Source organism: Oncorhynchus kisutch, linkage group LG7 (assembly GCF_002021735.2).
Source record: "Oncorhynchus kisutch isolate 150728-3 linkage group LG7, Okis_V2, whole genome shotgun sequence".
Lineage (NCBI taxonomy): Eukaryota > Metazoa > Chordata > Actinopteri > Salmoniformes > Salmonidae > Oncorhynchus > Oncorhynchus kisutch.
The window spans coordinates 54,959,505-54,987,004 of NC_034180.2; the positions used below are offsets into that span (position 1 = coordinate 54,959,505).

Consider the following 27,500-nt stretch of genomic DNA (forward strand, 5'->3'; position numbering starts at 1 on the left):
AGAGAGAGAGGGAGGAGGAGAGAGAGAGAGAGAAACGAGAAGGAGAGAGAGAGAGAGAGAGAGAGCGAGAGAGAGAACTTTATGATTTTATTGCTGAATAAATGTATATCTGTATATTTCTATATCTGTATATATTTTTTTACTGTTTTACTAGATTTACTTGGGTGAGTTTGATCCCAAATGTATTGATGAATAACAAAGTGAACAGAGAAACAGGGGGTAAGAGAGAGTGAGAGGAAGATATGATGGAAGAGATGGGCTGTGGTAACGCTACTCCATCAAGTCCTTTCATCTGTTGCCGGGGAAACAACACAACAACAACACAGGCTTAGAAAAGTGTCATTCTCCCAGCAGTATCGAGACAGTTGGTTCTTCCATGGAGTTGCTCGGCTTTGTTACTTTTGTAATAAAGTCTAATTGAATTTACAAGTTCCAGTATCAGTGAAATATTTGATTCAATATTCCACAACAAACAAAGGTGCATCCACTTAATAGATCATGTGTTTCTAGTCTCCCTAGCTGACACCATAGTGAGGTATTGAAACAAGTCACCCTAGCTGACACCATAGTGAGGTATTGAAACAAGTCACCCTAGCTGATACCATAGTGAGGTATTGAAACAAGTCACCCTAGCTGACACCATAGTGAGGTATTGAAACAAGTCACCCTAGCTGACACCATAGTGAGGTATTGAAATCAGTCACCCTAGCTGACACCATAGTGAGGTTTTGAAACAAGTCACCCTAGCTGACACCATAGTGAGGTATTGAAACAAGTCACCCTAGCTGACACCATAGTGAGGTTTTGAAAGAAGTCACCCTAGCTGACACCATAGTGAGGTTTTGAAACAAGTCACCCTAGCTGACACCATAGTGAGGTATTGAAACAAGTCACCCTAGCTGACACCATAGTGAGGTTTTGAAATCAGTCACCCTAGCTGACACCATAGTGAGGTTTTGAAATCAGTCACCCTAGCTGACACCATAGTGAGGTTTTGAAATCAGTCACCCTAGCTGACACCATAGTGAGGTATTGAAACAAGTCACCCTAGCTGACACCATAGTGAGGTATTGAAACAAGTCACCCTAGCTGACACCATAGTGAGGTATTGAAACAAGTCACCCTAGCTGACACCATAGTGAGGTATTGAAACAAGTCACCCTAGCTGACACCATAGTGAGGTATTGAAACAAGTCACCCTAGCTGACACCATAGTGAGGTATTGAAACAAGTCACCCTAGCTGACACCATAGTGAGGTATTGAAACAAGTCACCCTAGCTGACACCATAGTGAGGTATTGAAATCAGTCACCCTAGCTGACACCATAGTGAGGTATTGAAATCAGTCACCCTAGCTGACACCATAGTGAGGTATTGAAACAAGTCACCCTAGCTGACACCATAGTGAGGTATTGAAACACGTCACCCTAGCTGACACCATAGTGAGGTATTGAAACACGTCACCCTAGCTGACACCATAGTGAGGTATTGAAACAAGTCACCCTAGCTGACACCATAGTGAGGTATTGAAATCAGTCACCCTAGCTGACACCATAGTGAGGTTTTGAAATCAGTCACCCTAGCTGACACCATAGTGAGGTATTGAAATCAGTCACCCTAGCTGACACCATAGTGAGGTATTGAAACAAGTCACCCTAGCTGACACCATAGTGAGGTTTTGAAATCAGTCACCCTAGCTGACACCATAGTGAGGTATTGAAATCAGTCACCCTAGCTGACACCATAGTGAGGTATTGAAACAAGTCACCCTAGCTGACACCATAGTGAGGTTTTGAAATCAGTCACCCTAGCTGACACCATAGTGAGGTATTGAAACAAGTCACCCTAGCTGACACCATAGTGAGGTTTTGAAACAAGTCACCCTAGCTGACACCATAGTGAGGTTTTGAAACAAGTCACCCTAGCTGACACCATAGTGAGGTATTGAAACAAGTCACCCTAGCTGACACCATAGTGAAGTTTTGAAACAAGTCACCCTAGCTGACACCATAGTGAGGTTTTGAAATCAGTTACCCTAGCTGACACCATAGTGAGATTTTGAAACAAGTCACCCTAGCTGACACCATAGTGAAGTTTTGAAACAAGTCACCCTAGCTGACACCATAGTGAGGTTTTGAAATCAGTTACCCTAGCTGACACCATAGTGAGGTATTGAAACAAGTCACCCTAGCTGACACCATAGTGAGGTTTTGAAATCAGTTACCCTAGCTGACACCATAGTGAGGTATTGAAACAAGTCACCCTAGCTGACACCATAGTGAGGTATTGAAATCAGTCACCCTAGCTGACACCATAGTGAGGTATTGAAACAAGTCACCCTAGCTGACACCATAGTGAGGTTTTGAAATCAGTCACCCTAGCTGACACCATAGTGAGGTATTGAAATCAGTCACCCTAGCTGACACCATAGTGAGGTATTGAAACAAGTCACCCTAGCTGACACCATAGTGAGGTTTTGAAATCAGTCACCCTAGCTGACACCATAGTGAGGTTTTGATATCAGTCACCCTAGCTGACACCATAGTGAGGTTTTGAAATCAGTCACCCTAGCTGACACCATAGTGAGGTATTGAAACAAGTCACCCTAGCTGACACCATAGTGAGGTATTGAAACAAGTCACCCTAGCTGACACCATAGTGAGGTATTGAAACAAGTCACCCTAGCTGACACCATAGTGAGGTATTGAAATCAGTCACCCTAGCTGACACCATAGTGAGGTATTGAAACAAGTCACCCTAGCTGACACCATAGTGAGGTTTTGAAATCAGTCACCCTAGCTGACACCATAGTGAGGTATTGAAATCAGTCACCCTAGCTGACACCATAGTGAGGTATTGAAACAAGTCACCCTAGCTGACACCATAGTGAGGTTTTGAAATCAGTCACCCTAGCTGACACCATAGTGAGGTTTTGATATCAGTCACCCTAGCTGACACCATAGTGAGGTTTTGAAATCAGTCACCCTAGCTGACACCATAGTGAGGTATTGAAACAAGTCACCCTAGCTGACACCATAGTGAGGTATTGAAACAAGTCACCCTAGCTGACACCATAGTGAGGTATTGAAACAAGTCACCCTAGGTGACACCATAGTGAGGTATTGAAACAAGTCACCCTAGCTGACACCATAGTGAGGTATTGAAACAAGTCACCCTAGCTGACACCATAGTGAGGTATTGAAATCAGTCACCCTAGCTGACACCATAGTGAGGTATTGAAATCAGTCACCCTAGCTGACACCATAGTGAGGTATTGAAACAAGTCACCCTAGCTGACACCATAGTGAGGTTTTGAAACAAGTCACCCTAGCTGACACCATAGTGAGGTTTTGAAATCAGTCACCCTAGCTGACACCATAGTGAGGTTTTGAAACAAGTCACCCTAGCTGACACCATAGTGAGGTATTGAAACAAGTCACCCTAGCTGACACCATAGTGAGGTATTGAAACAAGTCACCCTAGCTGACACCATAGTGAGGTTTTGAAACAAGTCACCCTAGCTGACACCATAGTGAGGTATTGAAACAAGTCACCCTAGCTGACACCATAGTGAGGTTTTGAAACAAGTCACCCTAGCTGACACCATAGTGAGGTATTGAAACAAGTCACCCTAGCTGACACCATAGTGAGGTTTTGAAACAAGTCACCCTAGCTGACACCATAGTGAGATTTTGAAACAAGTCACCCTAGCTGACACCATAGTGAGGTTTTGAAATCAGTCACCCTAGCTGACACCATAGTGAGGTTTTGAAATCAGTTACCCTAGCTGACACCATAGTGAGATTTTGAAACAAGTCACCCTAGCTGACACCATAGTGAGGTATTGAAACAAGTCACCCTAGCTGACACCATAGTGAGGTTTTGAAACAAGTCACCCTAGCTGACACCATAGTGAGGTATTGAAACAAGTCACCCTAGCTGACACCATAGTGAGGTTTTGAAACAAGTCACCCTAGCTGACACCATAGTGAGATTTTGAAACAAGTCACCCTAGCTGACACCATAGTGAGGTTTTGAAATCAGTCACCCTAGCTGACACCATAGTGAGGTTTTGAAATCAGTTACCCTAGCTGACACCATAGTGAGATTTTGAAACAAGTCACCCTAGCTGACACCATAGTGAGGTTTTGAAACAAGTCACCCTAGCTGACACCATAGTGAGGTTTTGAAATCAGTTACCCTAGCTGACACCATAGTGAGGTATTGAAACAAGTCACCCTAGCTGACACCATAGTGAGGTTTTGAAATCAGTTACCCTAGCTGACACCATAGTGAGGTATTGAAATCAGTCACCCTAGCTGACACCATAGTGAGGTATTGAAACAAGTCACCCTAGCTGACACCATAGTGAGGTTTTGAAACAAGTCACCCTAGCTGACACCATAGTGAGGTTTTGTTGTTTCCTAGATGCCGTGTTGTGTTTCCTAGATGCCGTGTTGTGTTTCCTAGATGCCGTGTTTCCTAGATGCCGTGTTTCCTAGATGCCGTGTTTCCTAGATGCCGTGTTGTCTAGATGCCGTGTTGTCTAGATGCCGTGTTGTCTAGATGCCGTGTTGTCTAGATGCCGTGTTGTCTAGATGCCGTGTTGTCTAGATGCCGTGTTGTCTAGATGCCGTGTTGTCTAGATGCCGTGTTGTCTAGATGCTGTGTTGTCTAGATGCTGTGTTGTGTTGTCTAGATGCTGTGTTTCCTAGATGTTTGTTACGGTTTTCTAAGTGTGGTGAAGGAGAGTCGGACCAAACTGCAGCGTGTCGATTGCGATCCATGTTTATTTAAACAAACGTAAAACACGACTAAACACGAACACTACAAAACAATAAACGAAACGAAAACCGAAAACAGCCTATACTTGTGTCAACTAACATAAACAAGGACATCAAGACAAATAGGACAATCACCCACAACAAACTCAAAGAATATGGCTGCCTAAATATGGTTCCCAATCAGAGACAACGATAAGCACCTGCCTCTAATTGAGAACCACTCCAGACAGCCATAGACCTTGCTAGATAAGCCCACTAGCTACAATCCCAAAAACATATACACCCAAAACGCCAAGACAAAACACACCACAATACAAAAACTCCATGCCACACCCTGGCCTGACCCAATACATGAAGAAAAACACAAAATACTTAGACCAGTTGTGTTTCCTAGATGCTGTGTTTCCTAGATGATGTGTTTCCTAGATGCTGTGTTTCCTAGATGCTGTGTTTCCTAGATGCTGTGTTTCCTAGATGCTGTGTTTCCTAGATGCTGTGTTTCCTAGATGTTGTGTTTCCTAGATGCTGTGTTTCCTAGATGCTTTGTTTCCTAGATGCTCTGTTTCCTAGATGTTGTGTTTCCTAGATGCTGTGTTTCCTAGATGCTGTGTTTCCTAGATGCGTGTTTCCTAGATGCTGTGTTGTGTTTCCTAGATGCTGTGTTTCCTAGATGCTGTGTTTTCTAGATGCTGTGTTTCCTAGATGCTGTGTTTCCTAGATGCTGTGTTTCCTAGATGCTGTGTTGTGTTTCCTAGATGCTGTGTTTCCTATATTCTGTGTGTATGTAATGTGTGAGCTGTGCAAAGATTTCCTCTTGTAGGGCAATAAACGTGAATCTGAATGGTGCTATACAGGAAAACAGTCTGGTTAGGCAGTAGTGAGAGACTAGCTAGTAGAGACTGTCTGGTTAGCCAGTAGAGAGAGACTGTCTGATTAGCCAGTAGAGAGAGACTGTCTGGTTAGCCAGTAGAGAGAGACTGTCTGGTTAGCCAGTAGAGAGAGACTGTCTGGTTAGCCAGTAGAGAGAGACTGTCTGGTTAGCTAGTAGAGAGAGACCGTCTGGTTAGCCAGTAGATAGAGACTGTCTGGTTAGCCAGTAGAGAGAGACTGTCTGGTTAGCCAGTAGAGAGAGACTGTCTGGTTAGCCAGTAGAGAGAGACTGTCTGGTTAGCCAGTAGAGAGAGACTGTCTGGTTAGCCAGTAGAGAGAGACTGTCTGGTTACCCAGTAGAGAGAGACTGTCTGGTTAGCCAGTAGAGACTGTCTGGTTACCCAGTAGAGAGAGACTGTCTGGTTAGCCAGTAGAGACTGTCTGGTTAGCCAGTAGAGAGAGACTGTCTGGTTACCCAGTAGAGAGAGACTGTCTGGTTAGCCAGTAGAGAGAGACTGTCTGGTTAGCTAGTAGAGAGAGACTGTCTGGTTAGCCAGTAGATAGAGACTGTCTGGTTAGCCAGTAGATAGAGACTGTCTGGTTAGCCAGTAGAGAGAGACTGTCTGGTTAGCCAGTAGAGAGAGACTGTCTGGTTAGCCAGTAGAGAGAGACTGTCTGGTTAGCCAGTATATAGAGACTGTCTGGTTAGCCAGTAGAGAGAGACTGTCTGGTTAGCCAGTATATAGAGACTGTCTGGTTAGCCAGTAGAGACTGTCTGGTTAGCCAGTAGAGAGAGACTGTCTGGTTACCCAGTAGAGAGAGACTGTCTGGTTACCCAGTAGAGACTGTCTGGTTAGCCAGTAGAGACTGTCTAGTTACCCAGTATATAGAGACTGTCTGATTAGCCAGTAGAGAGAGACTGTCTGGTTAGCCAGTAGAGACTGTCTGGTTAGCCAGTAGAGAGAGACTGTCTGGTTACCCAGTAGAGAGAGACTGTCTGGTTACCCAGTAGAGAGAGACTGTCTGGTTAGCCAGGAGAGAGAGACTGTCTGGTTACCCAGTAGAGAGAGACTGTCTGGTTACCCAGTAGAGAGAGACTGTCTGGTTAGCCAGTAGAGACTGTCTGGTTACCCAGTAGATAGAGACTGTCTGGTTACCCAGTATAGAGAGACTGTCTGGTTACCCAGTAGAGAGAGACTGTCTCCTCTTACCTTAGTTCAGGGTAAACGTTCTCCATATACCATCGGAAGGACTTGCAGTTCAGTTTGCGTCTCAGAGTCAGACGCTCTGCAATGCTGCCAAAGGCCTTGCCCTGGGCTGAGGGCCTCGCTGAGTAGTAGTACTGTTTATACTCATCCATCCACACCTCTGCTGCTCGACGTGTGTTCCTGACATCACACACACACACACACACACACACACACACACACACACACACACACACACACACACACACACACACACACACACACACACACACACACACACACACACACACAACTGGTCAGGTAGGATAATAACACAGTACAAAACAGAGGAAGGCAGACAGTACAGAGGAAGGCAGACGGTACAGAGGAAGGCAGACAGTACAGAGGAAGGCAGACAGTACAGAGGAAGGCAGACGGTACAGAGGAAGGCAGACAGTACAGAGGAAGGCAGACAGTACAGAGGTTGGCAGACAGTACAGAGGAAGGCAGACGGTACAGAGGAAGGCAGACGGTACAGAGGAAGGCAGACAGTACAGAGGAAGGCAGACGGTACAGAGGAAGGCAGACAGTACAGAGGAAGGCAGACAGTACAGAGGAAGGCAGACAGTACAGAGGAAGGCAGACGGTACAGAGGAAGGCAGACAGTACAGAGGAAGGCAGACGGTACAGAGGAAGGCAGACGGTACAGAGGAAGGCAGACGGTACAGAGGAAGGCAGACGGTACAGAGGAAGGTAGATGGTACAGAGGAAGGTAGATGGTACAGAGGAAGGCAGACAGTACAGAGGAAGGCAGACAGTACAGAGGAAGGCAGACGGTACAGAGGAAGGTAGACGGTACAGAGGAAGGCAGACAGTACAGAGGAAGGCAGACAGTACAAAACAGAGGAAGGCAGACAGTACAGAGGAAGGCAGACAGTACAAAACAGAGGAAGGCAGACAGTACAGAGGAAGGCAGACAGTACAGAGGAAGGCAGACAGTACAGAGGAAGGCAGACAGTACAGAGGAAGGCAGACAGTACAAAACAGAGGAAGGCAGACATTACAGAGGAAGGCAGACAGTACAAAACAGAGGAAGGCAGACAGTACAGAGGAAGGCAGACAGTACAAAACAGAGGAAGGCAGACAGTACAGAGGAAGGCAGACAGTACAAAACAGAGGAAGGCAGACAGTACAGAGGAAGGCAGACAGTACAGAGGAAGGCAGACAGTACAGAGGAAGGCAGACAGTACAAAACAGAGGAAGGCAGACAGTACAGAGGAAGGCAGACAGTACAAACAGAGGAAGGCAGACAGTACAGAGGAAGGCAGACAGTACAGAGGAAGGCAGACAGTACAAAACAGAGGAAGGCAGACAGTACAGAGGAAGGCAGACAGTACAAAACAGAGGAAGGCAGACAGTACAGAGGAAGGCAGACAGTACAAAACAGAGGAAGGCAGACAGTACAGAGGAAGGCAGACAGTACAAAACAGAGGAAGGCAGACAGTACAGAGGAAGGCAGACAGTACAGAGGAAGGCAGACAGTACAGAGGAAGGCAGACAGTACAGAGGAAGGCAGACAGTACAAAACAGAGGACGGCAGACAGTACAGAGGAAGGCAGACAGTACAAAACAGAGGAAGGCAGACAGTACAGAGGAAGGCAGACAGTACAAAACAGAGGAAGGCAGACAGTACAGAGGAAGGCAGACAGTACAAAACAGAGGAAGGCAGACAGTACAGAGGAAGGCAGACAGTACAGAGGAAGGCAGACAGTACAGAGGAAGGCAGACAGTACAAAACAGAGGAAGGCAGACAGTACAGAGGAAGGCAGACAGTACAAAACAGAGGAAGGCAGACAGTACAGAGGAAGGCAGACAGTACAAAACAGAGGAAGGCAGACAGTACAGAGGAAGGCAGACAGTACAAAACAGAGGAAGGCAGACAGTACAGAGGAAGGCAGACAGTAAAGAGGAAGGCAGACAGTACAGAGGAAGGCAGACAGTACAGTACAGAGGAAGGCAGACAGTACAGTACAGAGGAAGGCAGACAGTACAGAGGAAGGCAGGCAGTACAAAGGAAGGTATGGCTAGTGGCTGGCTCTCTAATCCAGCCTTTTTCAAACCTCTCCTCTGGGACTGGGATACATTTCAAACTTCTCCTCTGGGACTGGGATACATTTCAAACTTCTCCTCTGGGACTGGGATACATTTCAAACTTCTCCTCTGGGACTGGGATACATTTCAAACTTCTCCTCTGGGACTGGGATACATTTCAAACTTCTCCTCTGGGACTGGGATACATTTCAAACTTCTCCTCTGGGACTGGGATACATTTCAAACTTCTCCTCTGGGACTGGGATACATTTCAAACTTCTCCTCTGGGACTGGGATACATTTCAAACTTCTCCTCTGGGACTGGGATACATTTCAAACTTCTCCTCTGGGACTGGGATACATTTCAAACTTCTCCTCTGGGACTGGGATACATTTCAATCATCTCCTCTGGGACTGGGATACATTTCAATCATCTCCTCTGGGACTGGGATACATTTCAATCATCTCCTCTGGGACTGGGATACATTCCAAACTTCTCCTCTGGGACTGGGATACATTACAATCATCTCCTCTGGGACTGGGATACATTCCAAACCTCTCCTCTGGGACTGAGATACATTTCAAACCTCTCCTCTGGGACTGGGATACATTTCAAACCTCTCCTCTGGGACTGGGATACATTTCAAACCTCTCCTCTGGGACTGGGATACATTTCAAACCTCTCCTCTGGGACTGGGATACATTTCAAACCTCTCCTCTGGGACTGGGATACATTTCAAACCTCTCCTCTGGGACTGGGATACATTTCAAACCTCTCCTCTGGGACATCAAGATGTTTCAAACATCTCCTCTGGGACCCCCAGACATTTTATAACTCCTTGTAGCCCTGAACTTACTCACCTGATTCACGTAGTCCAGGGCTTGAAGATTAGTTGACAAGTTGAATCAAGTGTTCTAGCTGTGGAATAGTTTAAATACATGGAACGGCTGGGGGTCCCCGAGGAGAGGTTGGAGAACGGCTGGGGGACCCCGAGGAGAGGTTGGAGAACGGCTGGGGGACCCCGAGGAGAGGTTGGAGAACGGCTGGGGGTCCCCGAGGAGAGGTTGGAGAACGGCTGGGGGACCCCGAGGAGAGGTTGGAGAACGGCTGGGGGACCCCGAGGAGAGGTTGGAGAACGGCTGGGGGTCCCCGAGGAGAGGTTGGAGAACGGCTGGGGGACCCCGAGGAGAGGTTGGAGAACGGCTGGGGGTCCCCGAGGAGAGGTTGGAGAACGGCTGGGGGTCCCCGAGGAGAGGTTGGAGAACGGCTGGGGGTCCCCGAGGAGAGGTTGGAGAACGGCTGGGGGTCCCCGAGGAGAGGTTGGAGAACGGCTGGGGGTCCCCGAGGAGAGGTTGGAGAACGGCTGGGGGTCCCCGAGGAGAGGTTGGAGAACGGCTGGGGGACCCCGAGGAGAGGTTGGAGAACGGCTGGGGGACCCCGAGGAGAGGTTGGAGAACGGCTGGGGGTCCCCGAGGAGAGGTTGGAGAACGGCTGGGGGTCCCCGAGGAGAGGTTGGAGAACGGCTGGGGGACCCCGAGGAGAGGTTGGAGAACGGCTGGGGGACCCCGAGGAGAGGTTGGAGAACGGCTGGGGGACCCCGAGGAGAGGTTGGAGAACGGCTGGGGGTCCCCGAGGAGAGGTTGGAGAACGGCTGGGGGTCCCCGAGGAGAGGTTGGAGAACGGCTGGGGGACCCCGAGGAGAGGTTGGAGAACGGCTGGGGGTCCCCGAGGAGAGGTTGGAGAACGGCTGGGGGTCCCCGAGGAGAGGTTGGAGAACGGCTGGGGGTCCCCGAGGAGAGGTTGGAGAACAGCTGGGGGTCCCCGAGGAGAGGTTGGAGAACGGCTGGGGGTCCCCGAGGAGAGGTTGGAGAACGGCTGGGGGACCCCGAGGAGAGGTAGGAGAACGGCTGGGGGACCCCGAGGAGAGGTTGGAGAACGGCTGGGGGACCCCGAGGAGAGGTTGGAGAACGGCTGGGGGTCCCCGAGGAGAGGTTGGAGAACGGCTGGGGGTCCCCGAGGAGAGGTTGGAGAAAGGATGGGGGTCCCCGAGGAGAGGTTGGAGAACGGCTGGGGGTCCCCGAGGAGAGGTTGGAGAACGGCTGGGGGTCCCCGAGGAGAGGTTGGAGAACGGCTGGGGGTCCCCGAGGAGAGGTTGGAGAACGGCTGGGGGACCCCGAGGAGAGGTTGGAGAACGGCTGGGGGTCCCCGAGGAGAGGTTGGAGAACGGCTGGGGGACCCCGAGGAGAGGTTGGAGAACGGCTGGGGGACCCCGAGGAGAGGTTGGAGAACGGCTGGGGGTCCCCGAGGAGAGGTTGGAGAACGGCTGGGGGACCCCGAGGAGAGGTTGGAGAACGGCTGGGGGTCCCCGAGGAGAGGTTGGAGAACAGCTGGGGGTCCCCGAGGAGAGGTTGGAGAACGGCTGGGGGACCCCGAGGAGAGGTTGGAGAACGGCTGGGGGTCCCCGAGGAGAGGTTGGAGAACGGCTGGGGGTCCCCGAGGAGAGGTTGGAGAACGGCTGGGGGTCCCCGAGGAGAGGTTGGAGAACAGCTGGGGGTCCCCGAGGAGAGGTTGGAGAACGGCTGGGGGTCCCCGAGGAGAGGTTGGAGAACGGCTGGGGGACCCCGAGGAGAGGTTGGAGAACGGCTGGGGGACCCCGAGGAGAGGTTGGAGAACGGCTGGGGGACCCCGAGGAGAGGTTGGAGAACGGCTGGGGGTCCCCGAGGAGAGGTTGGAGAACGGCTGGGGGTCCCCGAGGAGAGGTTGGAGAACGGCTGGGGGTCCCCGAGGAGAGGTTGGAGAACAGCTGGGGGTCCCCGAGGAGAGGTTGGAGAACGGCTGGGGGTCCCCGAGGAGAGGTTGGAGAACGGCTGGGGGTCCCCGAGGAGAGGTTGGAGAACGGCTGGGGGACCCCGAGGAGAGGTTGGAGAACGGCTTGGGGACCCCGAGGAGAGGTTGGAGAACGGCTGGGGGACCCCGAGGAGAGGTTGGAGAACGGCTGGGGGACCCCGAGGAGAGGTTGGAGAACGGCTGGGGGTCCCCGAGGAGAGGTTGGAGAACGGCTGGGGGACCCCGAGGAGAGGTTGGAGAACGGCTGGGGGACCCCGAGGAGAGGTTGGAGAACGGCTGGGGGACCCCGAGGAGAGGTTGGAGAACGGCTGGGGGACCCCGAGGAGAGGTTGGAGAATGGCTGGGGGTCCCCGAGGAGAGGTTGGAGAACGGCTGGGGGTCCCCGAGGAGAGGTTGGAGAACGGCTGGGGGTCCCCGAGGAGAGGTTGGAGAACGGCTGGGGGTCCCCGAGGAGAGGTTGGAGAACGGCTGGGGGACCCCGAGGAGAGGTTGGAGAACGGCTGGGGGTCCCCGAGGAGAGGTTGGAGAACGGCTGGGGGTCCCCGAGGAGAGGTTGGAGAACGGCTGGGGGACCCCGAGGAGAGGTTGGAGAACGGCTGGGGGACCCCGAGGAGAGGTTGGAGAACGGCTGGGGGACCCCGAGGAGAGGTTGGAGAACGGCTGGGGGACCCCGAGGAGAGGTTGGAGAACGGCTGGGGGTCCCCGAGGAGAGGTTGGAGAACGGCTGGGGGTCCCCGAGGAGAGATTTGAAAAGGGCTGCTTTGTCTGGACTCTGAAAAGTTAATAGCAGAGCGTAGCCCAGTCCACTTACTTGATGTATGTGAGAGCATTGCCCTCTGGGAAGTCGTAGGGGTGTCGTTTCCTGAAGACGTGTCCCACCCTGCTGCAGGGCAGAATCTCCAGGCTCCCGCCACACATCCACACCCTGAAGGACAACTCTGAGGAGGGAGGGACACAGTATGTAAAGGGAAACCCTAACCCTAACCCTAGCCCTAACCCTAACCCCCTAACCCTAACCCTTAACCCTAACCCCCTAACCCTAACCCTCTAACCCCTAACCCTAACCCTCTAACCCCTAACCCTAACCCCCTAACCCTAAACCCTAACCCCCAACCCTACCCCTAACCCTAACACCCTAACCCTAAGCCCTACCCCTAACCCCAACCCTAACCCTCTAATCCTAACCCCTACCACTAACACCCTAACCTCTAACACCCTAACCCCAACCCCTACCCCTAACCCCTACCCCTAACCCCTAACCCCAACCCCTAACCCTAACCCTTAACCCTAACCCCCAACCCTACCCCTACCCCCCTAAGCCCTACCTCTAACCCCTACCCCTAACCCCCTAACCCCTACCACTAACACCCTAACCCCTAACACCCTAACCCTAACCCCAAACCCTAACCCTAACCCCCTAACCCCAACCCCTACCCCTAACCCCTAACACCCTAACCCTAACCCCTAACCCCTACCCCTAACCCCTACCCCTAACCCCCTAACCCCTAACCCTAACCCCTACCCCTAACCCCTACCCCTAACCCCTACCCCTAACCCCTAACCCCTACCCCTAACCCCTACCCCTAAACCCTACCCCTAACCCCTAACCCCTAACCCCTACCCCTAACCCCTAAACCCTAACCCTAACCCCTACCCCCAAACCCCAACTCCTACAGGGAAAGTTTTCAGACCCCTTCCCTTTTGTTATGTTACAGCCGTACTCTAAAATGTTCCTCCTCAATCTACACACGATACCCAATAATGACATCACAATACCCCATAATGAAATCACAATACCCCATAATGACATCACAATACCCCATAATGACATCACAATACCCTATAATTACCCCATTATGAGGTGATGTTATTATGGGGTATTGTGATGTCATTATGGGGTATTGTGATGTCATTATGGGGTATTGATGATGATGAAAAAAACTATTGAATCAATTTTAGAATAAGACTGTAACAGAACAAAATCTGGAAAAAGTCAAGGGGTCGGAATACTTTCCAAATTTCACTGTATATTCAATATGTATGAGATTATACACACACATTGTTTATATTTAATATATGTGTCAACACAAACACACACATATACACAGTCTGGTCTGCCAACACACATCCCCACTCTGAGCGACAGCTCTGATATAATATAACTTTTCCTGACAGCTCTTTTCCTGACAGACACAGACAGGGTATGTGTTAAATTTATTGGAGATTATACAGAGAGAGACACCATTAACCTCCCTAGCTTCTTGTTCTAACTGATGTGTACCAGATGAAGTATACGGCCAACTCTGCTAATGAGGGCTAATGCAGATCAGACAAGTAGTTCTGTTGGAGGACTCAGTGTGAGATACCTCTTGTTCAGTTCTAACAGACAAGATCCACCAGATAAAGGCAAATAACGGGCATGATGATCTGCCATTTTAATCCTGATGTGATTGTGTTACTGTCAACATACAGTGTGGCAAAAAAGTATTTAGTCAGCCACCGATTGTGCAAGTTCTCCCACTTAAAAAGATGAGAGAGGCCTGTAATTTTCATCATAGGTACACTTCAACTATAAGAGACAAAATGAGAAAAAAAATCCAGAAAATCACATTGTAGGATTTTTAATGAATTTATTTGCAAATTATGGTGGAAAATAAGTATTGTAGGTCTGGTCAAATGAATATCGTTTTGAAGCTAAACCCAGGTCTGCACGCCACATAGTGTTGGTATCTCTGAGGTCCTTCTTGGCGGTTGTGAAATATTGTCGGCCGGAGATTGTCAAGCATCTCCTGGATTCCACACAGCCTACAAGACACTGATGCAGACCTTTGTAACGTTATAAAAAGTATAATAAATCCATGTAATATAGTCTACACCTTCACAATAAATCCATGTAATATAGTCTACCTACACCATCACAATAAATCCATGTAATATAGTCTACACCATCACAATAAATCCATGTCATATAGTCTACCTACACCATCACAATAAATCCATGTAATATAGTCTACACCATTACAATAAATCCATGTAATATAGTCTACACCTTCACAATAAATCCATGTAATATAGTCTACACCATCACAATAAATCCATGTAATATATTCTACACCTTCACAATAAATCCATGTAATATAGTCTACCTACACCATCACAATAAATCCATGTAATATAGTCTACACCATCACAATAAATCCATGTAATATAGTCTACCTACACCATCACAATAAATCCATGTAATATAGTCTACCTACACCATCACAATAAATCCATGTAATATAGTCTACACCATCACAATAAATCCATGTAATATAGTCTACACCTTCACAATACATCCATTATTTATTTTAGACAGGTCTAAAGAAACACGATATGAAGAAAATGTAGTTTATTTCAGAAGAACAGAATAACATACTCTGAGTTGTCCTTATGTTTGGGTCCTGGTGTGGCTATGCCAAATGGCTGTGGGTATTATTTGATAGTATGAAGAATACAATTGAACAAAGCTGAATAAAATATAAAGATTTTCTCCAATCGATGAATGAGGGAACACGTGGATATTCTGTGTTAACAATGAAACAGGTGCTCCTATCTGCTTAATTTAGATTATTACCACTTAGAGTTATTAATGTCACTTTAGTTGTGATACAAACGTTGGGGGCAAAATGTTTTTGATTTTTTAATACATTCATGAAGGGACTCTAATGATGATTTAAAAAATGATTTGAAAAAAGTAACATGAAAGGCATGCGCAGGCTGTACACACTTCATCAGTCTCTCATTCACAGTTTGATAATATTCTCACGCCTAAAATATCCCGGCTGCATCCCCCTGGTGTGACCGTAATCCTGAAAGAATCCCTGCCTTTTGCGGCCAAAGTGACCTTTATACCCTGAATATAATAATTATGCTCCCTTCTCCCGGCTGCTCCAAAGCAACTCTCTCAGATATCTCAGTTCTCATTAGCCAATGCCGGTCATGTGCTCGGGTCCTTCTCACATGTATTTCATCTAAGAAGTGAAGGCTACAAGTGAATGAAGACAGACACATCAGGGACACAACTGAGCGTGTCCACATTTAGTCAGCCAACACGCCTAACAAACAGCAAAAGCACTAGCCTATGTCAATCTACTCTACCCCCATAGTACAAAAGTTGGCCTATTCTATTGGTCAACTTGTCCTTCTGTGCAAGAAATAAATATTCCAAACATACTCTGGGACAGTTGTGGGATGCGATAGATACCACATTAATACAACCACCAGCACTCAATAAAAAATAAAAAGTAATTGTCTTTACAAATATACCAAATAATATATGTGTGAAATTAGTTTGGATTTAGAATGGACCATTATCATGCACCTGTCTCAGAACAGGGGGCGAAAAGACATGTCATCTACGCACTTAAATAGCGAATGGAGGACGCTTTTCCCTTGGTTCATTTTCATGCCAGCCAGGTAGGCTTTACTCCTGTTGTAAAGATAAGCAATGTGCTTCATATTAGGAAAGTTGAGAAATAAATACAGTAGGGTTAGCCTATAGAAAGCTGATGTGATCCTCCTCTTTTTAATAGAGGCCATCACTCTGTTTTCTCGTGCAATTGCGTAGCCTATAGAAATGTTGCGCAACATGAGCTGATGGGCTCTCATGAATTGTTTGATTACATTTGCATTATTGTCAGAGTGATTAGAGGGACAATAGAGTGCTGAGTACCAGGCAGTTAAGCATGTTTGTTAGGCTACTATTGACCAGCAGCAGCATCAGAGCTTGGAGAAGCCTAATTACCGTGACTAAAAAGTCACGTGGAATTTGACTGCCTTCCTGACTCGTGACCGCCGGTGTGGCGGTAATACGGTCACCGTAGCAACCCTAGTCCTACTGTAACATAGTATATACCAGACTTTCTGTCTGTCTGTCTGTCTGTCTGTCAGTCAGTATCTCACAGTGCTGTCACCTCTAAAATTAGATGAAGGTACATCTGCATAGGACAATTTTTTTTATTTATCTCTAGATATCTAATCAGATGGGACGGAGACAATCTCAGTGAATTAAAACAAAAGTCAAGCACGCACACCCACTCAGTGATCTCACCAAAGTTCTCCCCCTTCCCCCCTCCCCTCCCCCCACTCAGTGATCTCACCAAAGTTCTCCCCTCCCCAGATGTCCATGTGAGTGTCGTACTGCCCCAGGTGGTTGAACCAGCTCTTGTCCATCACAAAGATCCCTCCTGCAATCACTGGAGTTCTGTAGCAGAGAACACAGGAGGACAGACTGTCTGATACACATAGGAGGACAGACTGTCTGATACACACATATTGAGACTGGTGTTTTGTGGGTACTATTTAATGAAGCTGCCAGTTGAGGACGTGTGAGGCGTCTGTTTCTCAAACTAGACACTCTAATGTACTTGTTCTCTTGCTCAGTTGGGGCCTCCCACTCCTCTTTCTATTCTGGTTAGCGCCAGTTTGTGCTGTTCTCTGAAGGGAGTAGTACACAGTGTTGTACGAGATATTCAGTTTCTTGGCAATTTCTTGCATAGAATAGCCTTCATTTCTCAGAACAAGAATAGACTGACGAGTTTCAGAAGAAAGTAATTTGTTTCTGGCCATTTTGAGCCTGTAATCAAACCCACAAATGTTGATACTCCAGATACTCAACTAGTCTATAGAAGGCCCATTTTATTGCTTCTTTAATCAGAACAACAGTTTTCAGCTGTGCTAACAAAATTGCAAAAAGGGTTTTCTAATGATCAATTAACCTTTCAAAATGACAAACTTGGATTAGCTAACACAACGTGTCATTGGAACACAGGAGTTGATGGTACTATGGAAAGAAGTGTTAAATGCCATATTCACCTTGTGATTCTAAGATATTTTACTGGCCCATACAGGAGAGACAAAGGAGGAAGAGTGGGGACCACCACAATATAACTACTGTAATTACCGGAAAGGCAGAGTGGGGACCACCACAATATAACTACTGTAATTACCGGATAGGCATTGTGGGGACCACCACAATATAACTACTGTAATTACCGGATAGGCAGAGTGGGGACCACCACAATATAGCTACTGTAATTACCGGATAGGCAGAGTGGGGACCACCACAATATAACTACTGTAATTACCGGATAGGCAGAGTGGGGACCACCACAATATAACTACTGTAATTACCGGATAGGCATTGTGGGGACCACCACAATATAACTACAGTAATTACCTGATAGGCATTGTGGGGACCACCACAATATAACTACTGTAATTACCGGATAGGCATTGTGGGGACCACCACAATATAACTACTGTAATTACCGGATAGGCAGAGTGGGGACCACCACAATATAACTACTGTAATTACCTGATAGGCAGACTGGGGACCACCACAATATAACTACTGTAATTACCGGATAGGCAGAGTGGGGACCACCACAATATAACTACTGTAATTACCGGATAGGCATTGTGGGGACCACCACAATATAACTACTGTAATTACCGGATAGGCATTGTGGGGACCACCACAATATAACTACTGTAATTACCGGATAGGCATTGTGGGGACCACCACAATATAACTACTGTAATTACCGGATAGGCATTGTGGGGACCACCACAATATAACTACTGTAATTACCGGATAGGCATTGTGGGGACCACCACAATATAACTACTGTAATTACCTGATAGGCAGAGTGGGGACCACCACAATATAACTACTGTAATTACCTGATAGGCAGAGTGGGGACCACCACAATATAACTACTGTAATTACCTGATAGGCAGAGTGGGGACCACCACAATATAACTACTGTAATTACCTGATAGGCAGAGTGGGGACCACCACAATATAACTACTGTAATTACCGGATAGGCAGATTGGGGATCGCCACAATATAACTACTGTAATTACCGGATAGGCATTGTGGGGACCACCACAATATAACTACCTGATAGGCAGTGTGGGGACCAATACAATATAACTACTGTAATTACCTGATAGGCAGAGTGGGGACCAATACAATATAACTACTGTAATTACCTGATAGGCAGTGTGGGGACCACCACAATATAACTACCGGATAGGCAGAGTGGGGACCAATACAATATAACTACTGTAATTACCTGATAGGCAGAGTAGGATCATTCCTGGACATCTTCTGTTCGATGGGAATCTGTTCCCATTTAAAGTGTAAACTCCAGTCAAACCCTGAGAGAAAAGAGAGAGAGAAAATGTATGAGATGGCAAGTGAAAGTGACTGCTGTGCGTGGTTGTGTTTATGAGGATAGTACCCACAGGTTAGAGGTTGTGTTCTGAGTACTGACCTCCCCTCAAGTCAGCTGAAGCTGCCAAGTAGGCAAAGTTATCCAGGCTGATGACATCGATGATGGGGCTGACAACCCGGGTATGGTCCTGGGAAGAGGAGAGAGAGACAGGGACACAGGGCACGGTCACACATAATGGCTAAGGTGCATAAAGATGGCGGCCCCCGTGTCCTCACCACAAACACCTCATCAGCAGCTGATGGCTTATCCAGAGTCGCTTGCCCCCGTGTCCTCACCACAAACGCCTCATCAGCAGCTGATGGCTTATCCAGAGTCGCTTGCCCCCGTGTCCTCACCACAAACACCTCAGCAGCAGCTGATGGCTTATCCAGAGTGGCTTTCCCCCGTGTCCTCACCACAAACGCCTCATCAGCAGCTGATGGCTTATCCAGAGTCGCTTGCCCCGGTGTCCTCACCACAAACGCCTCATCAGCAGCTGATGGCTTATCCAGAGTCGCTTGCCCCGTGTCCTCACCACAAACGCCTCATCAGCAGCTGATGGCTTATCCAGAGTCGCTTGCCCCCGTGTCCTCACCACAAACACCTCATCAGCAGCTGATGGCTTATCCAGAGTCGCTTGCCCCGGTGTCCTCACCACAAACACCTCATCAGCAGCTGATGGCTTATCCAGAGTCGCTTGCCCCCGTGTCCTCACCACAAACACCTCATCAGCAGCTGATGGCTTATCCAGAGTCGCTTGCCGCCGTGTCCTCACCACAAACACCTCATCAGCAGCTGATGGCTTATCCAGAGTCGTTGCCCCGGTGTCCTCACCACAAACGCCTCATCAGCAGCTGATGGCTTATCCAGAGTCGCTTGCCCTGGTGTCCTCACCACATACCTTAACCAGGTAGGCTAGTTGAGGACACCTTTATTTAACCAGGTAGGCTAGTTGAGGACACCTTTATTTAACCAGGTAGGCTAGTTGAGATCACCTTTATTTAACCAGGTAGGCTAGTTGAGGACACCTTTATTTAACCAGGTAGGCTAGTTGAGAACAAGTTCTCATTTACAAATGTGACCTGGCCAATACATACAATACAATACATACAGTCAATAATACAGTTGCCATGACTTCCCCCGAAGGTGCTCAGCGGTCGTCGCCGGTCTACCAGCTGATCCTTTTTCCTTTTCTTTTGGTTACATCTGGCTTGTGTTTTCACCTGGTTTCATTCTGGTTAATTAGGGGGGGTATTTTATCTCGACATTTCCTTTGGGTTTTTGTGCAGGATTGTTTTCGTTTACTGTCAGTTTGGGTTGCGTTTTTCGCTAGTTCATGTTTTACAGGTGGTTTTTCTGAGTGGGGTTTCATATATACACTGCTCAAAAAAATAAAGGGAACGCTTAAACAACACAATGTGACTCCAAGTCAATTACACTTCTGTGAAATCAAACTGTCCACTTAGGAAGCAACACTGATTGACAATAAATTTCACATGCTGTTGTGCAAATGGAATAGACAACAGGTGGAAATTATAGGCAATTAGCAAGAAACCCCCAATAAAGGAGTGGTTCTGCAGGTGGTGACCACAGACCACTTCTCAGTTCCTATGCTTCCTGGCTGATGTTTTGGTCACTTTTGAATGCTACTCTAGTGGTAGCATGAGACGGAGTCTACAACCCACACAAGTGGCTCAGGTAGTGCAGCTCATCCAGGATGGCACATTAATGCGAGCTGTGGCAAGAAGGTTTGCTGTGTCTGTCAGCGTAGTGTCCAGAGCATGGAGGCGCTACCAGGAGACAGGCCAGTACATCAGGAGACGTGGAGGAGGCCGTAGGAGGGCAACAACCCAGCAGCAGGACCGCTATTTCCGCCTTTGTGCAAGGAGGAGCAGGAGGAACACTGCCAGAGCCCTGCAAAATGACCTCCAGCAGGCCACAAATGTGCATGTGTCTGCTCAAACGGTCAGAAACAGACTCCATGAGGGTGGTATGAGGGCCTGACGTCCACAGGTGGAGGTTGTGCTTACAGCCCAACACCGTGCAGGACGTTTGGCATTTGCCAGAGAACACCAAGATGTGAGATCATATGCTGGTGCGGTTGGCCCTGGGTTCCTCCTAATGCAAGACAATGCTAGACCTCATGTGGCTGGAGTGTGTCAGCAGTTCCTGCAAGAGGAAGGCATTGATGCTATGGACTGGTCCGCCAGTCCCCCAGACCTGAATCCAATTGAACACATCTGGGACATCATGTCTCGCTCCATCCACCAACGCCACGTTGCACCACAGACTGTCCAGGACTTGGTGGATGCTTTAGTCCAGGTCCAGGTCAGGTCTGAGCCTCATTTTGACTTGTTTTAAGGACATTACATCAAAGTTGGATCAGCCTGTAGTGAGGTTTTCCACTTTAATTTTGAGTGTCCAGACCTCCATGGGTTGATAAATTTGATTTCCATTGATCATTTTTGTTTGATTTTGTTGTCAGCACATTCAACTATGTAAAGAAAAAAGTATTTAATAAGAACATTTCATTCATTCAGATCTAGGATGTGTTATTTTAGTGTTCCCTTTATTTTTTTGAGCAGAGCAATATAGCAATTAAAACACTGGAATGGTAGATTTGACAGTAGATGAGTGTGCAAAGTAAAAAATACTGGGGTGCAAAGGAGCAAAATAAATAAATAAATACAGTAGGGGAGAGGTAGTTGTTTGGGCTAAATTATAGATGGGCTATGTACAGGTGCAGTAATCTGTGAGCTGCTCTGACAGCTGGTGTTTAAAGCTAGTGAGGGAGATAAGTGTTTCCAGTTTCAGAGATTTTTGTAGGTATGAAGGAGTGAGGATTGAACCCTGGCCTCCGGTGGGGAGATGTGGGGATTGAACCCTGTTCTCCAGTGGGGAGATGTGGGGATTGAAACCTGGCCTCCGGTGGGGAGATGTGGGGATTGAACCCTGTTCTCCGGTGGGGAGATGTGGGGATTGAACCCTGTTCTCCGGTGGGGAGATGTGGGGATTGAACCCTGTTCTCTAGTGGGGAGATGTGGGGATTGAACCCTGTTCTCTAGTGGGGAGATGTGGGGATTGAACCCTGTTCTCTAGTGGGGAGATGTGGGGATTGAACCCTGTTCTCCAGTGGGGAGATGTGGGGATTGAACCCTGTTCTCCAGTGGGGAGATGTGGGGATTGAACCCTGGCCTCCGGTGGGGAGATGTGGGGATTGAACCCTGGCCTCCGGTGGGGAGATGTGGGGATTGAACCCTGGCCTCCGGTGGGGAGATGTGGGGATTGAACCCTGGCCTCCGGTGGGGAGATGTGGGGATTGAACCCTGGCCTCCGGTGGGGAGATGTGGGGATTGAACCCTGGCCTCCGGTGGGGAGATGTGGGGATTGAACCCTGTTCTCCGGTGGGGAGATGTGGGGATTGAACCCTGTTCTCTAGTGGGGAGATGTGGGGATTGAACCCTGTTCTCTAGTGGGGAGATGTGGGGATTGAACCCTGTTCTCTAGTGGGGAGATGTGGGGATTGAACCCTGTTCTCCAGTGGGGAGATGTGGGGATTGAACCCTGTTCTCCAGTGGGGAGATGTGGGGATTGAACCCTGGCCTCCGGTGGGGAGATGTGGGGATTGAACCCTGGCCTCCGGTGGGGAGATGTGGGGATTGAACCCTGGCCTCCGGTGGGGAGATGTGGGGATTGAACCCTGGCCTCCGGTGGGGAGATGTGGGGATTGAACCCTGGCCTCCGGTGGGGAGATGTGGGGATTGAACCCTGGCCTCCGGTGGGGAGATGTGGGGATTGAACCCTGGCCTCCGGTGGGGAGATGTGGGGATTGAACCCTGGCCTCCGGTGGGGAGATGTGGGGATTGAACCCTGGCCTCCGGTGGGGAGATGTGGGGATTGAACCCTGGCCTCCGGCGGGGAGATGTGGGGATTGAACCCTGGCCTCCGGTGGGGAGATGTGGGGATTGAACCCTGGCCTCCGGTGGGGAGATGTGGGGATTGAACCCTGGCCTCCGGTGGGGAGATGTGGGGATTGAACCCTGGCCTCCGGTGGGGAGAGGAGTATGTTTAAGAACTGGGGACGTTACTGCTAGAATTTGTTCTTAGTATTTTTTTTCTTTGACAACTGTGGTATAAGCAGGATAAACAGCTTAAACAAACGCAACGCAAAACCTGTCTGTTATTCTGGTTGCAGACTGTGTAGCTGTAACTTTAGCTAGTTGGCTAGCTAGCAGCAAGCCAGGGCTGAGAACGCTGCCACCGAGCATGGCAACGGAACATAACGAACCAACGACTGGGTCACGTCCGTAAATATTGAACTAAACGAACTAACGACTGGGTCGCGTACGTAAATATCGAACTAAACAAACTAACGACTGTGTCGTGTCCGTAAATATCGAACTAAATGAACCAACGACTGGGTCGCGTCCCTAAAATATCAAACTAAACGAACCAACAACTGGGTCACGTCCGTAGAATATCGAACTAAAGAAACCAACGACTGGGTCGTGTCCGTAGAATATCGAACTAAACGAACCCACGACTGGGTCGCGTCTTTAAAATATCGAACTAAACGAACCAACGACTGGGTCGCGTCCGTAAAATATCGAACTAAACGAACCCACGACTGGGTCGCGTCCGTAGAATATCAAACTAAACGAACCAACGACTGGGTCGCGTCTCTAGCAACTAAAACGTAAACATAAGAAAGTATGAATTCTCTTATGAAAAAGAAATTACTAAAGAAAATGTTTAATTTCTACCGATTAACGTGTAAATTAGCTTTTAGTATTGTGTCCTTTGGCAACTGTGGTATAAAATGAACTCCGCAAAGGGACTCGCCTCCGCCTCGTCTCGCTGTGTCGTCCAGTATTTCAAAGGTAATGTACAGAACGTTATGGCGTTTATCACCAAGTGTTTCCATGTGGTTACCATGGCTAACAGAGCAGGAAGAGGGCCCTTCTCAGCATCGTCTCCGTCGTCTCCAGCGGCACAGCATCATCAATAGTGTGTGAAAACGGGTTTCTGTGTTTCGTAGTAACAAAGATAGAGGGAGACAAGTGTTTCCGATGACGTCGTCTGGTGGCCACGGATGACATCATCGGGTGCGCGTCATGTGACTTTAACCAACTATGTATTGAAATGTGTTTTAGTGACCTTTGACTGCTGATACTTGGTCTAAAATCACAGGCTTCCCCTCATCAGTAACAGGAACCCTGGAGGAGATGCGGCACAGAGGAGTGCTGCTGATCGTTTGTGTTTGGGAGTGTGTGTTTGGGAGTGTGTGTGTTTGGGAGTGTGTGTGTTTGGGAGTGTGTGTTTGGGAGTGTGTGTTTGGGAGTGTGTGTTTGGGAGTGTGTGTGTGTGAGTGTGTGTTTGGGAGTGTGTGTTTGGGAGTGTGTGTTTGGGAGTGTGTGTTTGTGAGTGTGTGTTTGGGAGTGTGTGTTTGGGAGTGTGTGTGTGTGTTTTGTGTGTGTGAGTGTGTGTTTGTGAGTGTGTGTTTGGGAATGTGTGTTTGGGAGTGTGTGAGTGTGTGAGTGTGTGTTTGGGAGTGTGTGTTTGGGAGTGTGTGTTTGGGAGTGTGTGAGTGTGTGAGTGTGTGAGTGTGTGTTTGGGAGTGTGTGTTTGGGAGTGTGTGAGTGTGTGTTTGGGAGTGTGTGTTTTTGAGTGTGTGTTTTGGAGTGTGTGTTTGGGAGTGTGTGAGTGTGTGTTTGGGAGTGTGTGTGAGTGTGTGTTTGTGAGTGTGTGTTTGTGAGTGTGTGTGTGTGTGTGTATGTGTGTGTTTGGGAGTGTATGAGTGTGTGTTTGTGAGTGTGTGTTTGTGAGTGTGTGTGTGTGTGTGTATGTGTGTGTTTGTGAGTGTGTGTTTGGGAGTGTGTGTGTGTGTGTGTGTGTGTGTGTGTGTGTGTGTGTGTGTGTGTGTGTGTGTGTGTGTTGGGAGTGTGTGTTTGGGAGTGTGTGTTTGTGAGTGTGTGTTTGTGAGTGTGTGTTTGTGAGTGTGTGTTTGGGAGTGTGTGTTTGTGGGTGGTGTGTTTGTGGGTGGTGTGTTTGCGGGTGGTGTGTTTGTGAGTGTGTGTTTGGGAGTGTGTGTTTGTGAGTGTGTGTTTGTGAGTGTGTGTGTGTGAGTCAGCGTGTGTGAGTCTGTGTGTGTGAGTGTGTGTGTGTGAGTCAGCGTGTGTGTGAGTCTGTGTTTGTGAGTCAGCATGTGTGAGTCAGCGTGTGTGTGTATCTTACGAAGGATTAGCTTTACAAAGAGAAAATCAAACAGACTGTTTCCAATTAGAGCCCTGACTGCTTCCCCAAGGGCTCCATATTCCCTATATAGTGCACTACTTTAGACCAGGCCCATAGGGCCCCATTTGGGATGCAGTCCTTGTTCTTTGCATAGAGAGATTGAACCCAGTGTGAACTCTGTGGTGTTGGTTCAGGTAGTTAAGCAATGCAGAGGAGAGGAGAGGAGAGGAGAGGAGAGGAGAGGAGAGGAGAGGAGAGGAGAGGAGAGGAGAGGAGAGGAGAGGAGAGGAGAGGAGAGGAGAGGAGAGGAGAGGAGAGGAGAGGAGAGGAGAGGAGGGGAGGGGAGAAGAGGGGAGAAGAGGGGAGAAGAGGGGAGAAGAGGGGAGAAGAGGGGAGAAGAGGGGAGAAGAGGGGAGGAGAGGTGGAGAGAGGAAAGGAGAAGAGAGAGGAGAGGAGTGGAGAGGAAAGGAGAAGAGGGGAGAGGTGGAGAGAGGAAAGGAGAAGAGAGAGAGGAGAAGGAGGGGTGGGGAGAAGAGAGGAGAAGAGGGGAGAGGAGAGGAGTGGAGAGGAAAGGAGAAGAGAGAGAGGAGAAGGAGGGGTGGGGAGAACACTTAGCCAGCATTGTGAAGAGCCCCTCTCAACAGCTTGAAACAATATTCATTTTATAGGGCTATTTAATGATCACTCTGATCTCTGAAAGCAAGAGGACACTTCCAAATGGATATCAATAATGTCATAATCTCTCTCTCTCTCTCTCTCTCTCTCTCTCTCGCTCTCTCTCTCTCTCTCTCTCTCTCTCTCTCTCTCTCTCTCTCTCTCTCTCTCGCTCTCTTTCTCCCATCTCTTTCTCCCTCCCTCTCCCTTTCTCCCCCTCTCCCCCCTCTCTTTCTCCCATCTCTTTCTCCCTCCCTCTCCCTTTCTCCCCCTCTCCCCCCTCTCTTTCTCTCTCCCTTTCTCCCTCTCTCCCATCTCTTTCTCTCATCTCTTTCTCTCTCCCTCGCTATTTGTCTTTCTCTCCCCCCTCTCTCCCTCCTTCTCCCTCTCCTCCCATCTCTTTCTCCCTCCCTCTCCCTTTCTCCCCCTCTCCCCCCTCTCTTTCTCCCATCTCTTTCTCCCTCCCTCTCCCTTTCTCCCCCTCTCCCCCCTCTCTTTCTCTCTCCCTTTCTCCCATCTCTTTCTCTCTCCCTCGCTATTTGTCTTTCTCTCCCCCCTCTCTCCCTCCTTCTCCCTCTCCTCCCATCTCTTTCTCCCTCCCTCTCCCTTTCTCCCCCTCTCCCCCTCTCCCCCCTCTCTTTCTCTCTCCCTCTCCCTTTCTCCCCCTCATCTCTTTCTCTCTCCCTCTCTCTCCCTCGCTCTTTGTCCCTCTCTCCCCCCTCTCCCCCTCTCTCTCTATCCCCTCTCTTCCTATATGCATTTCTCCTTAGTTTTCCTTCCATCATCACGGTGTAATGTCACATTCAGCCCCAGCACAGCTCTGTATTCAGAGGCATATGCAGCAGAGAAGGGACAGTCACAGTCCTCTGTCGGACCTAAAGGTCGTTATCGTGTTTGTTTTTCTGAACCCTGTGTCACATTCCTCCAGCCATTCCTCTCTGGGTGATGTGATGCCAGAGATAGAGGCCTGATGTTGTCCCCAGACTGACTGCAAAGAGAGGAGGACCGTGGTTATCTCTGGTGCTCTGAAACATGTCTGGAGGGAAGGAGGAAGTTCATTGAGTCCCAGATGCCCCGTAGCAGAGAAGTGATTGTGGAGAATGATAATGATATGGTGGTGTAGAATCTGATGGGATGTACTGGGAGATTACACAGTCCCCACAAAGAATTAGAAAACAAAACCCCATTTTGATAAACTCCCATATCTACTGGGTGAAATATCACAGTGTGACGTCACAGCAGCAAGATTTGTGACCTGTTTTTTTTTCCAGTTTTGTTTATTATCTATTTCACTTGCTTCAGCAATAAAGCCCCCTTAAATTGGAAATTGAAATTGAGAGGTGTTGAGGTGGGGAGTGATGGAGAGAGAGAGGTGTTGAGGTGGGGAGTGAGGGAGAGAGAGAGGTGTTGAGGTGGGGAGTGAGGGAGTGAGGGAGAGAGAGAGGTGTTGAGGTGGGGATTGAGGGAGAGAGAGAGGTGTTGAGGTGGGGAGTGAGGGGGAGAGAGAGAGTTGTTGAGGTGGGGAGTGAGGGAGTGATGGAGAGAGAGAGGTGTTGAGGTGGGGAGTGA

General features: G+C 48.6%; 1 protein-coding gene across 1 annotated transcript in view; it reads right to left on the reverse strand.

Annotated features, from left to right (window-relative positions):
* Positions 1–6,829: 6,829 nt before the first annotated feature.
* The window catches only part of LOC109886108 (polypeptide N-acetylgalactosaminyltransferase 16), a 51,489-nt gene continuing 30,818 nt past the window's right edge, over positions 6,830–27,500 (reverse strand). Inside the window, exons 7-11 of the mRNA XM_031829375.1 lie at positions 19,104–19,191; positions 18,903–18,987; positions 16,922–17,025; positions 12,592–12,718; positions 6,830–7,042 (exon numbers count right to left, since the gene is read on the reverse strand). Coding sequence (XP_031685235.1) covers positions 6,862–7,042; positions 12,592–12,718; positions 16,922–17,025; positions 18,903–18,987; positions 19,104–19,191 — 585 coding nt within the window. The 3' untranslated portion in view covers positions 6,830–6,861. The remainder of the gene's footprint in view (positions 7,043–12,591; positions 12,719–16,921; positions 17,026–18,902; positions 18,988–19,103; positions 19,192–27,500) is intronic.